This window comes from Scyliorhinus torazame, chromosome 5, assembly GCF_047496885.1.
Source record: "Scyliorhinus torazame isolate Kashiwa2021f chromosome 5, sScyTor2.1, whole genome shotgun sequence".
In the NCBI taxonomy this organism is placed as follows: domain Eukaryota; kingdom Metazoa; phylum Chordata; class Chondrichthyes; order Carcharhiniformes; family Scyliorhinidae; genus Scyliorhinus; species Scyliorhinus torazame.
This window is the reverse complement of record NC_092711.1, coordinates 68,132,418-68,145,392: the sequence shown is the minus strand read 5'-3', so window position 1 is coordinate 68,145,392 and position 12,975 is coordinate 68,132,418. Positions and strand designations below refer to the sequence as shown.

Genomic DNA, 12,975 nt, shown 5'->3' with positions numbered 1-12,975 from the left:
ATGTTGACAATATCCATGGACACAGGATAGTTGGCTGATCAGTAGCTCAATGGGAATAGAGTTGATGGAGCAGGAGCTGGGTCTCATGGACAAGATGAGCTCTGAGAGGGCATGAGGGTAGATGGGAGAGAAACTAGAGAAAGATGTGTGTTCAGGGCTCGGGAAAGGACGAAATTTAGAGACAGTTTGGTCCGGTGGGCTCGTGGAAGGGAGGGAAGCAGCAGAGGCAGCTGATCGGATTTACTCAATCTCAGTCACAAAGAAGCTCCACAAGCTCCTCACACGTCTTGTTGGAGGTGAGGATGGAAGAGACAGGGGAGAGCGAGAGAACATCAAAAGGAACTAACTTGTGTCAGAGATATTAAAACGTTTCAACACACTGCGTATTTAACACAAATCTAATTTATTTGACTGTTAGCCAGAATATTAGCCCCTGTAAATGGGATGGAGTTTGTTATCAGCAGAAAGAGACCCAAATGAATATGGTTCAGTCCTGAATGTGAGTAACAGTAAAATCCAATCACTGTCGTTACTTGTGGCCTCGTTGGTGTCTCAGCAGGTTGGATGATCGAGTGAATCCCTTCCCACACTCAGAGCAGGTGAATGGTCTCTCCCCAGTGTGAGTTCGCTGATGTGCAGTGAGGTCAGATGATTGTCTGAACCCATTCCCGCAGTGACAGCACCTGAACGGTCTCTCGTCAGTGTGAACACGTTGATGGCTCAGCAGAGCCCCAGAACTTTTATAGCACTTCCCACAGTCTAGACATTGAAACGGTCTCTCATCAGTGTGAACTCGCTGGTGTCTCAGCAGGTTGGATGACCGAGTGAATCCCTTCCCACACTTGGAGCAGGTGAATGGTCTCTCCCCAGTGTGAATTCGCTGGTGTGTGGACAGAGTGGATGACTGAGTGAATCCCTTCCCACACTCTGAGCAGGTGAATGGTCTCTCCCCAGTGTGAACTCGCTGGTGTGCGGACAGAGTGGATGAGCGAGTAAATCCCTTCCCACACTCTGAACAGGTGAATGGTCTCTCCCCAGTGTGAACTCGCTGGTGTCCGGACAGAATGTATGACTGAGTGAATCCCTTCCCACACTCTGAACAGGTGAATGGTCTCTCCCCAGTGTGAACTCGCTGGTGTGTGGACAGAGCGAACGACTCACTGAATCCCTTCCCACACTTGGAGCAGGTGAATGATCTCTCCCCAGTGTGAATTCGCTGGTGTGTGGACAGAGTAGATAACCGAGTGAATCCCTTCCCACACTTGGAGCAGGTGAATGGTCTCTCCCCAGTGTGACTGCGCCGATGGATTTCCAGCTTGGATGGGACAGTGAATCCTTTCCCACAGTCCGCACATTTCCACGGTTTCTCCTCAGTGTGACTGCATTTGTGGCTTGTGAGGCCTGATGATTGACTGAATCCTCGTCCACACACACAACACGTGTACGGTTTCTCCCCACTGTGAACGATGCCTTTTCCTTCCATGTTCACAATCCACTGATATTCAGGATGTGATAAATTGAGGTCTCTGTCAGATCCTGATGTGATGCTTGGTTAGAGTTTCCGGACTTTGAAGCCTCCCCTTCGAACACCCTGTGAAACTGATTTAAAACAGAAAATAGGGAGTGAGAGAGAACCCACAAAAACAGGTTGTGAAATTGAGCTGAATGAATCTGGTCATTTGTGGGGCCGACACTAAGAAAAAGTGACCATGAAAACTGATGGATTGTCATAAAAACCCAACTGGCCTCTTTTGGAGGATTTTGTATATCTACAAGACATATTAAGAGAGTAGTTGGCAAAGCAAATTCGATCTTGAGCTTCATAAACAATAATATTGATACAGAAACTATACTTCTGGTGGCACAGTGATTAGCACTGCTGCCTCACAGCGCAACCCGGGTTCAATTCCGGCCTTGGCGACTGTGTGGAGTTTGCACTTTCTCCCAGTGTCTGCGTGGGTTTCCACCCAGTGCTCAGGTTTCCTCCAACAGTCTAAAGAAGGGAAAGTTAGGTGGATTGGCCTTGATAAGTTGCCCCTTAGTGTCCAGGGATGTGTAGGTTAGATGGGGTTATGGGGTGGCACAGTGGAACAGTGGTTAGCACTGCTACCTCACAGCTCCAGTGTCTCAATTCCAGTCTTCGGTGACTGTGTGAAGTTTGCATTTTACCCCCGTGTCTGTGTGGGTTTCCTCCGGGTGCCCCCAGTTTCCTCCCACAGTCCAAAGATGTACAGATTGTGTGGATTTGCCTTGCTACATTTCTTCTTCGTGTTGAAAGGTTAGTTGGAGTTGGGGTTACGGGCACAGGGTAGAGGTGTGGGCTTAAACTTAAGTAGGGTGATCCTTCCAAGGGCCGGTGCAGACGCGATGGGCCGAATGGCCTCCTTCTGCATTGTAAATTATACTTTTCTATGATTCTGCAGTCTAAGAGTTCTACAAATGTTTATAAAGCTCTGGTCACCACTCTTCAGGAAGGATGTGAAGGTTCTTGGAGAAGGTGCAGAGGGGATTTACCAGAATGGTTCCAGCAAAGGAGGTTGAGGGGAGATTTGATACAGGGACACAAGATTATGCCAGGTTTCCATCAGGTGGGCAAAGAAACTCTGTTTTCATTCACTGATCGTACAAGCAGTCGGGACACAGATTTAAAGTTTTGGGTAAATCCTGGATTGAAGTATATAAGATCCTGAGGGGTCTTGACAGGGTGGATGTGGAGAGGATGTTTCCTCTTGTGGAAGAATCTAGAACGAGGGGGTCACTGTTGCAAAATAAGGAGTCGCCCATTTCAGATAGAGATAAGGATTTTTTTTCTGTTGAGGGTTGCAAGATGGGGTGTCACAGTGGTTAGCACTGTTGTCTCACAGCACCATGGTCCCGAGTTCAATTCCGACCCTGGGTGACTGTAGAGTTTACACGTTCTCTCCATGGTCTGCGTGTGTTTCCTCCGGGTGCTCCGGTTTCCTCCCAGTTTAAAGGCGCTTTTCACAGTAATTTCATTGCAGTGTTAATGTAAGCCTACTTGTGACAATAAAGACTATTATAAGATTATTATTATCGATGTATGGGTTAGATGGATTGGCCATGCCAAATTGCCCCCTTTTGTCTCCAACTATGTGGACGTTGGTGGGGTTACGAGGATGGGGTGGGCCTGGGTGGGGTGCATTTTTGGAGGGTTGATGCAGACTAGATGGGCCGAATGGGGTCCTTCTGCACCCCAGATTCTATGACTTTGGAACTTCCGTTCTTAAAATGAAGTGGAAGTAGTGTCCTTGAATATTGTTAAGACAGAGATGGATAGATTCTCGATAAGCAAGGGGGTGAAAGGTTATCGGGGTCGTCAGGAATGTGGAGTTGAGGTTAAAATTTTTGTATGATGGAGCAGGTTCGAGGGGTCGACTCCCAGTTTGTGTGTAAGGAGCAGGCTCGAGGGGCCGACTCCCAGTTAGTGTGGAAGGAGCAGGCTCAAGGGGCCGACTCCCAGTTTGTGTGTAAGGAGCAGGCTCGAGGGGCCGACTCCCAGTTTGTGTGTAAGGAGCAGGCTCGAGGGGCCGACTCCCAGTTTGTGTGTAAGGAGCAGGCTCGAGGGGCCGACTCCCAGTTAGTGTGGAAGGAGCAGGCTCAAGGGGCCGACTCCCAGTTTGTGTGTAAGGAGCAGGCTCGAGGGGCCGACTCCCAGTTTGTGTGTAAGGAGCAGGCTCGAGGGGCCGACACCTAATTAGTGTGTAAGGAGCAGGCTCGAGGGGCCGAATGGCCTGTTCCTAGTTTGTATGGAAGCATGCAGGTACAGCAGGCGGTAAAGAAGGCAAATGGTTTGTTGGTCTTCATAGCAAGAGGATTCAAGTAGAGGAGTAGGGATTTCTTGCTGCAATTATACAGGGCCTTGGTGAGGCCACACCTGGAATATTGTGTGCAGTATCAGTCCCCTTATCCGAGGAAAGATGATCTAGCTCAAGAGGAAGTGCAAAGTCTGATTCCTGGGATGGGAGGGTCTGACGTATGAGAGATTGAATCGGTCAGGATTGTATTTGGTGGAGTTCAGAACAATGAGGGGGATCTCATAGAAACCTATAAAATGTGGTTGACGTGGTGGCACAGTGGTTCGCACTTCTGCCCAACATCACCGAGCACCCAGGTTCGATCTTGGCCCCGGGTCACTGTCCGTGTGGAGTTTGCGCATTCTCCCTGTGTCTGCGTGGGTCTCACCCCCATAACCCAAAGATGTGCAGGGTAGGTAGATTGGCCGTGCTAAAATTGCCCCCTAGTTGGTAAAACATTTAATTGGGCTCTCTAAGTTTATATTTATTAAAAAAAACGGGGCAGCACGGTGGCGCAGTGGTTCGCACTGCTGCCTCACGGTGCCGAGGTTCCAGGTTCGATCCCGGCTCTGGGTCACTGTCCGTGTGGAGTTTGCACATTCTCCCAGTGTTTGCGTGGGTTTCACCCCCACAACCCAAAGATTTGCAGGCTAGGTGAATTGTTAAATTGCCCCTTAATTGGAAAAAATGAATTGGGTACTCTAAATTTATATTTAAAAAAAGAAATCTATAACATTCTGCAGGATGAGACAGAGTAGATTCAGGAAGGGTGTTCCCGATAGTGGGTGATTCCAGAAATAGGGGTCGCAGTCTGAGGGTACGGGGTAGACCATTTAGGACAGAGATGAGGAGAAATGTCTTCACCAGAGAGTGGTGAGCCTGTGGAATTTGTCACCACAGGAAGTAATTAAGACCAAAACATTGCATGTTTTCAAGAAGTAGTTAGATTCAGCACTTAGGGTGAAGGGGATCAAAGGATATGCGGGGTGAAGCGGGATTAGGCTATTGAGCCTAATCAGCTCTGATTGTAATGAATGGTGGAGCAGACTCGATGGGCCGAATGGCCTCCTGCTCCTATTTTCCATGTCGCTCCGTATCTATGCATGTAAATGGTCCAGGAGGTCTGAGGAAGAATGTTTTCACACAGCCAGTGGCAATGATCTTGAACTTGCTGCCTGTGACGGAGTTTGGAAATAAACACAATAAATGATTTTTTAAAAATTGGATAGAAACCTGAGAGAAATAAAGCTGTGAGGATACAGAGACAGAGCAGGAGAATGACTCTGACTGGATTGCTCCAGATAATAATAATAGTCTTTATTAGTGTCACAAGTAGGCTTACATTAACACTGCAATGAAATTACGGAGAGAAATTCCCTAGTCGCCACACTCTGGCAACTCTTCGGGTACACGGAGCGAGAATTCAGAATGTCCAATTGAAAAATGAAAATCGCTTATTGTCACGAGTAGGCTTCAATGAAGTTACTGTGAAAAGCCCCTAGTCGCCACATTCCGGCGCCTGTTCGGGGAGGGTGGTACGGGAATTGAACCGTGCTGCTGGCCTGCCTTGGTCTGCTTTAAAAGCCAGCGATTTAGCCCAGTGAGCTAAACCAACCAATTCACCGAACAAGCATGTCTTTCGGGACTTGTGGGTGGAAACTGGAGAACCCGGAGGAAACCCGCGGTGAACGTGCAGACTCCGCACAGACAGTGACCCAAGCCGGGGTCCCAGGCGCTGTGAAGCAATAGTGCTAACCACTGTGCTACCGAGCTATCATGGACTCAATGGACCAAATGCCCTGCTCTGTCTCATAATGACTCTGACTTTTTTGTGTAATCTCGCCTTGTAATTTAACCCCGGGGGGTTCAGATATCACTCAGCTAAATCTGTGCTACACTCCCTCCGAGGCCATTCTATCCTTCCTCAGGTTTGTTGCCCAGAACTTTGTTGCCCACAGTTCTCCAGGTTTGGTCTGACCAGGGTTTGTGAATCTCGGGGCTTTTCCAGTCACTCTGAGACCTGAAATCTTCCCTCACAGACAGAACAGACAAACCTTATACCTTCCACACCCAGATGCTGCTGAAATTCAGGTTCTGATGAATCGAGTGACTCTGTCAGATCGCGATGTGACGTTTGGTTCGCGTTTCCCGTCCGGTATCCTGTAAATTTACAGAAACCTGTCAGTTTAGGATAGAAATTCATAACATTCTCTGCTCATCAACTTTGATTAAATGTATTCCTGGAGGTTTGATCACATGACCTGGCCCCAACCTCCAGCCATTAATCGGTCAACACATCCATTCTTGTGCCTTCCTCGGCCAATTGGGAAGCAAAAGGACTCAAGAAATCTTTTATACTGTCTTAATGATTTCCTAGGTATGAATCTCATCAAGGTAGAAGGTAAAATTTGAATTCATTGAAAGTCTACTGATCACCCTGAAACCATTGCCGATTGTTGCAAAGACCCATTTGGTTCACTCATGTCCTTCAGTGAAGAAAATCTTCTATCCTTACCTGGTCTGACCTACATGTGGCTCCAGATCCACAGTCAGATGGTTGACTTTTAAAAAGCTCTCTGACATGCCCTCAGTTAAAGGGCAATTAGTGCTGGGCAGTGAATGCTGGCCCAGCCAGCGACACCCACATCCCGTGAATGAACAGAAGAGAAAATTTCCATCCTTACTGGTCTGACCGACACAATTCCAAGCCACAGCAATGTGGTTGAATCTTTAAATACTCTCCGAGCAAGCCACTCAGTTCTCGGGAAATTAGGGATGTGCAATAAATGTTGGCCCAGCCAGTGACTCCCACAAATGATTAAAACAATCCTGGAGACTCCAGTCAGTCAATCCGGGAGAGTTGGCATCCGGTCCAGGCTCGCAGCGCATGCGCCCTGCGGCTCCTTGTCCTCTGTAAAGATGGCGGCCGGTAACCCGGGCCTGTCACCGCTCAGCTCTCACTCTGTTCGGTGCTGTTTAAGACGGGACCATTAACATTTTCCTCGGGAGTTGAAGCCTCCACGGGGTATTTATGAAGCCTCCCGGCTCACTCCGCAGCTTCTACTGCTCCTCGCACCGTCAGCGACAACCTGAACCGTGCATGCGCCAGTCACAGCCCGAACTGCGCATGCGCCAGTCACAGCCGGACTCTGCGCATGTGCGAGGAGCTTCTGTCATGTGGATGGAGCAGATTCTCAGCTGCAACGCATGTTGGGTAATATACCCGCCATTGAAATGGGTATTTTTGGTATAAATTATGCTTTGCGAACTGATTACGATTAGCAACATTGGGCCAAGGTAACAAATGTATGAAATCAATTAATACAGCACCTAAATCGTACGGGCCCTCCATCACAGTTCTGTCCTGGGTGTGATTGACAACAGTGACGACAGTGAGATGTGAACTCATTGGGGTCTCAACAGGTTTGGGTGAACAAGTGATTTTTGTCCCCATAAACCGAACTGTTAAACTGCCCCTCACCAATAACAATGTGATGAAATTGGATCAAGTAGTTTGAGCTTTTAAAGTTGGAGTGTTAACCAGTGGGAAAACTGAGGAAATCCCTTTGCACACGTGAAGTGTGTGAGTGGGCTCCCTCTGAACTGCTCCTGAACTGCACATTAGATTAACTAATGACGAATTCATATTTATTCTCTTCCAATGGAAACATCTTCCACTTGTCGATCATGTCAAACCTTTTTATAATCTTAAAGGATCAGGTCATCCTTCATTCCCTTTTCCAGAGAAAAGGTTTACACCCTGTCCAATCTTTCTTGCTGGGTACAATCTGCCAGTTCAGGCATAATTTAAATATCTTTTCCTGCATCTTCTCCAATCCTTCCAGATCCATTTTACAATATAGAGACTTTAACTAATCTGAGCAGCAAACTCACAATTGCCCCCAAATGCCTGTATGTTGCAGTATTTTAATCATTTTACCATTAGCTGAATATAAGATGGGAAAGAAGCAGATCCAGTGAGTCTGTAACACTGGAGCATCGACAAACTTGCCTCTTCCCCTTACTGCTAAACAGTTGACTTTTTCACTCTTAACCCATCAGTTAAGGCATTAAGAATAATGTGTCAGAGAAAGACTGGATTTCAGCTCAGTGACACTGGGCCAGACTAAATTAGTTCACAGGATTGTTGAGCTAATGTATCCATATCATAAAATGGATCTAGAAGGACTGGGGAAGATACGGGAAAGTGTACCAGAATGATGCCTGATTGGGCAGGTTACAGCCAGCAAGAAATGCAGAGGCTCGATGAGCCATATGGTCTCCACCCGCTCCCATTTCTTGTGTTATTACGAACATCACTGTAAATCATTCCATGCAGAAACAACAGATGCAACAACCACCAGTTCATCGCCATCCTTCCCATAATCCAGGATTTCAAACACACTTTCCAGGTGACAGTGATTTACTTGTACTTCTTGCTATCCAGTATTGTGTATTCACTGCTCACGATTTGCTCTCCACTACACTAACAAAGAACAAAGAAATGTACAGCACAGGAACAGGCCCTTCGGCCCTCCAAGCCCGTGCCGACCATGCTGCCCGAATAAACTACAATCTTCTACACTTCCTGGGTCCGTATCCCTCTATTCATGTATTTGTCAAGATGCCCCTTAAATGTCACTATCGTCCCTGCTTCCACCACCTCCTCCGGTAGCGAATTCCAGGCACCCACTACCCACTGTGTAAAAAACTTGCTTCGTACATCTACTCTAAACCTTGACCCTCTCACCTTAAACCTATGCCCCCCAGTAATTGACCCCTCTACCCTGGGGAAAAGCTGCTGACTATCCACTCTGTCTATGCCCCTCATAATTTTATAGACCTCTATCAGGTCTCCCCTCAACCTCCTTCGTTCCAGTGAGAACAAACCGAGTTTATTCAACCGCTCCTCATAGCTAATGCCCTCCATACCAGGCAACATTCTGGTAAATCTCTTCTCCACCCTCTCTAAAGCCTCCACATCCTTCTGGTAGTGTGGCGACCAGAATTGAACACTATACTCCAAGTGCGGCCTAGCTAAGGTTCTATACAGCTGCAACATGACTTGCCAATTCTTATACTCAATGCCCTGGCCAATGAAGGCAAGCATGCCGTATGCCTTCTTGACTACCTTCTCCACCTGTGTTGCCCCTTTCAGTGACCTGTGGACCTGTACTCCTAGATCTCTTTGACTTTCAATACTCTTGAGGGTTCTCCCATTCACTGTATATTCCCTACCTGCATTAGACCTTCCAAAATGCATTACCTCACATTTGTCCAGATTAAACTCCATCTGCCATCTCTCCGCCCAAGTCTCCAAACAATCTAAATCCTGCTGCATCCTCTGGCAGTCCTCATCACTATCCACAATTCCACCAACCTTTGTGTCGTCTGCAAACTTACTAATCAGACCAGTTACATTTTCCTCCATATCATTTATATATACTACAAACAGCAAAGGTCCCAGCACTGATCCCTGTGGAACACCATTGGTCACAGCCCTCCAATTAGAAAAGCATCCTTCCATTGCTACTCTCTGCCTTCTATGACCTAGCCAGTTCTGTATCCACCTTGCCAGCTCACCCCTGCTCCCGTGTGACTTCACCTTTTGTACTAGTCTACCATGAGGGACCTTGTCAAAGGCCTTACTGAAGTCCATATAGACAACATCCACTGCTCTACCTGCATCAATCATCTTTGTGACCTCCTCGAAAAACTCTATCAAGTTAGTGAGACACGACCTTCCCTTCACAAAACCATGCTGCCTCTCACTCATCCGTCCATTTGCTTCCAAATGGGAGTAGATCCTGTCTCGAAGAATTCTCTCCAGTAATTTCCCTACCACTGAAGTAAGGCTCACCGGCCTGTAGTTCCCTGGATTATCCTTGCTACCCTTCTTAAACAGAGGAACAACATTGGCTATTCTCCAGTCCTCTGGGACATCACCTGAAGACAGTGAGGATCCAAAGATTTCTGTCAAGGCCTCAGCAATTTCCTCTCCAGCCTCCTTCAGTATTCTGGGGTAGATCCCACCAGGCCCTGGGGACTTATCTACCTTAATATTTTTTAAGACGCCCAACACCTCGTCTTTTTGGATCTCAATGTGACCCAGGCTATCTACACACCCTTCTCCAGACTCAACATCTACCAATTTCTTCTCTTTGGTGAATACTGATGCAAAGTATTCATTTAGTACCTCGCCCATTTCCTCTGGCTCCACACATAGATTCCCTTGCCTATCCTTCAGTGGGCCAACCCTTTCCCTGGCTACCCTCTTGCTTTTTATGTACGTGTAAAAAGACTTGGGATTTTCCTTAACCCTATTTGCCAATGACTTTTTGTGACCCCTTCTAGCCCTCCTGACTCCTTGCTTAAGTTCCTTCCTACTTTCCTTATATTCCACACAGGCTTCATCTGTTCCCAGCCTTTTAGCCCTGACAAATGCCTCCTTTTTCTTTTTGACGAGGCCTACAATATCTCTCGTTATCCAAGGTTCCCAAAAATTGCCGTATTTATCCTTCTTCCTCACAGGAACATGCCGGTCCTGAATTCCTTTCAACTGACACTTGAAAGCCTCCCACATGTCAGATGTTGATTTGCCCTCAAACATCCACCCCCAATCTAGGTTCTTCAGTTCCCGCCTAATATTGTTATAATTAGCCTTCCCCCAATTTAGCACATTCATCCTAGGACCACTCTCATCCTTGTCCACCAGCGCTTTAAAACTTACTGAATTGTGGTCACTGTTCCTGAAATGCTCCCCTACTGAAACTTCTACCACCTGGCCGGGCCCATTCCCCAATACCAGGTCCAGTACTGCCCCTTCCCTAGTTGGACTGTCTACATATTGTTTTAAGAAGCCCTCCTGGATGCTCCTTACAAACTCCGCCCCGTCTAAGCCCCTGGCACTAAGTGAGTCCCAGTCAATATTGGGGAAGTTGAAGTCTCCCATCACCACAACACTGTTGTTTTTACTCTTTTCCAAAATCTGTCTACCAATCTGCTCCTCTATCTCCCGCTGGCTGTTGGGAGGCCTGTAGTAAACCCCCAACATTGTGACTGCACCCTTCTTATTCCTGATCTCTACCCATATAGCCTCACTGCCCTCTGAGGTGTCCACCCGCAGTACAGCTGTGATATTCTCCCGAACCAGTAGCGCAACTCCGCCACCCCTTTTACATCCCCCTCTATCCCGCCTGAAACATCTAAATCCTGGAACTTTTAGCTGCCAATCCTGCCCTTCCCTCAACCAGGTCTCTGTAATGGCAACATCATCATAGTTCCAAGTACTAATCCAAGCTCTAAGTTCATCTGCCTTACCCGTAATACTTCTTGCATTAAAACATATGCACTTCAGGCCACCAGACCCGTTGTGTTCAGCAACTTCTCCCCGTCTGCTCTGCCTCAGAGCCCCACTGTCCCTATTCCCTAGTTCTCCCTCAATGCTCTCACCTTCTGACCTATTGCTCCCATGCCCACCCCCCTGCCATACTAGTTTAAACCCTCCCGTGTGACACTAGCAAACCTCGCTGCCAGGATATTTATGCCTCTCCAGTTTAGATGCAACCCGTCCTTTTTTTTTAGGTCACACCTGCCCCGGAAGAGCTCCCAGTGGTCCAGATAACGGAAACCCTCCCTCCTACACCAGCTGTTTAGCCATGTGTTTAGCTGCTCTATCTTCCTATTTCTAGCCTCACTGGCACGTAGCACAGGGAGTAATCCCGAGATTACAACCCTCGAGGTCCTGTCTTTTAACTTTCTGCCTAGCTCCCTGAACTCCTGCTGCAGGACCTCATGCCCCTTCCTGCCTATGTCGTTAGCACCAATATGTACAACGACCTCTGCCTGTTTGCCCTCCCCCTTCAGGATGCCCTCTACCCGTTCGGAGACATCCTGGACCCTGGCACCAGGTAGGCAACATACCATCCTGGAGTCTCTTTCACATCCAGAGAAGCGCCTATCTGTGCCCCTTACTATAGAGTCCCCTATGACTATTGCTCTTCTGCGCTTTGACCCTCCCTTCTGAACATCAGAGCCAGCCGTGGTGCCACTGCTCTGGCTGCTGCTGTTTTCCCCTGATAGGCTATCCCCCCCGACAGTATCCAAAGGGGTATACCTGTTCGAGAGGGGGACAACCACAGGGGATTCCTGCACTGACTGCCTGCCCTTTCTGGTGGTCACCCATTTCTCTGCCTGCACCTTGGGTGTGACCACATTTATATAACTGTGACCACATTTATATAACTGCGATCTATGACGCTTTCCGCCACCTGCATGCTCCTAAGTGCATCCAATTGCTGCTCCAACCGAACCATGCGGTCTGTGAGGAGCTCCAGTTGGGTGCACTTCCTGCAGATGAAGCCATCCGGGACGCTGGAAGCCTCACGGACCTCCCACATCTCACAGTCAGAGCACTGCACCCCTCTAACTGACATTGTGTCAATTAATTAAAATTAAAAGTTTAAAAATTTTTTTTTTAAAGTTACTTTTAACTATCTGTTTCCTAGCACTAGATTTCTAATATAAATGTGAAAGCTAAATATAGTACTCTCCGATCTCTGGCTTAGATACCCCTCTAAATTATAATTAAGTAATTATGTTTAATTAGTTACCAATGCTTAATTTTTTTAATTTAGTGTAGATTCCCAACCAGCCACTCAGGTCACAGCTTTTCTATGATGTCACTTCAGTTTCCCCCCGACACACACAATTTGAAAAAGGTATAAAAGTAAAAATGAGTAAAAATCCCTTACCTACCTTCTTACCTTCAGAGTGTCTTAGATGTTCTTAGGTTCTCTCCCTGGCAGAGACTGCTCCTCCTCCTCCGAACAGCTCCCGAAACTAGGCCACGATCTTTTTAAATCTCTGCTCTGACTCGCAGCTCCCGAGCTTTTTAAATCTCCAGCGCTTTTTAAATCTCCCGGTTCTCTCTCCTCTTGCGCTGTTTTCAATGTCCCGGCTCTCTCTCCTCCCGCGCTTTTAAAATCTCCCGCACTTTTTCAATCTCCCGGCTCTCTCTCTTCTCGCGCTGTTTTCAATGTCCCGGCTCTCTCTCTTCTCGCGCTGTTTTCAATGTCCCGGCTCTCTCTCTTCTCACGCTGTTTTCAATGTCCCGGCTCTCTCCCCCCTCGCGCTGTTTTCACTGAGGAGATTAAATCTG

The 12,975-nt window shown here is 47.5% G+C and overlaps 1 protein-coding gene across 7 annotated transcripts in view; it reads right to left on the bottom strand.

The window, feature by feature from the left end:
- Window positions 1-386: 386 nt before the first annotated feature.
- The window catches only part of LOC140418237 (uncharacterized), a 148,694-nt gene continuing 136,105 nt past the window's right edge, over window positions 387-12,975 (bottom strand). For 2 of the 7 annotated variants that reach the window (XM_072501682.1, XM_072501685.1), the window contains exons 2-4: window positions 12,573-12,957; window positions 5,877-5,975; window positions 387-1,599 (exon numbers count right to left, since the gene is read on the bottom strand). In XM_072501682.1, coding sequence (XP_072357783.1) covers window positions 530-1,483 — 954 coding nt within the window. In that variant the 5' untranslated portion in view covers window positions 1,484-1,599; window positions 5,877-5,975; window positions 12,573-12,957 and the 3' untranslated portion in view covers window positions 387-529. The other 5 variants (XM_072501683.1, XM_072501684.1, XM_072501686.1 and 2 more) reach the window with 5 other exon arrangements.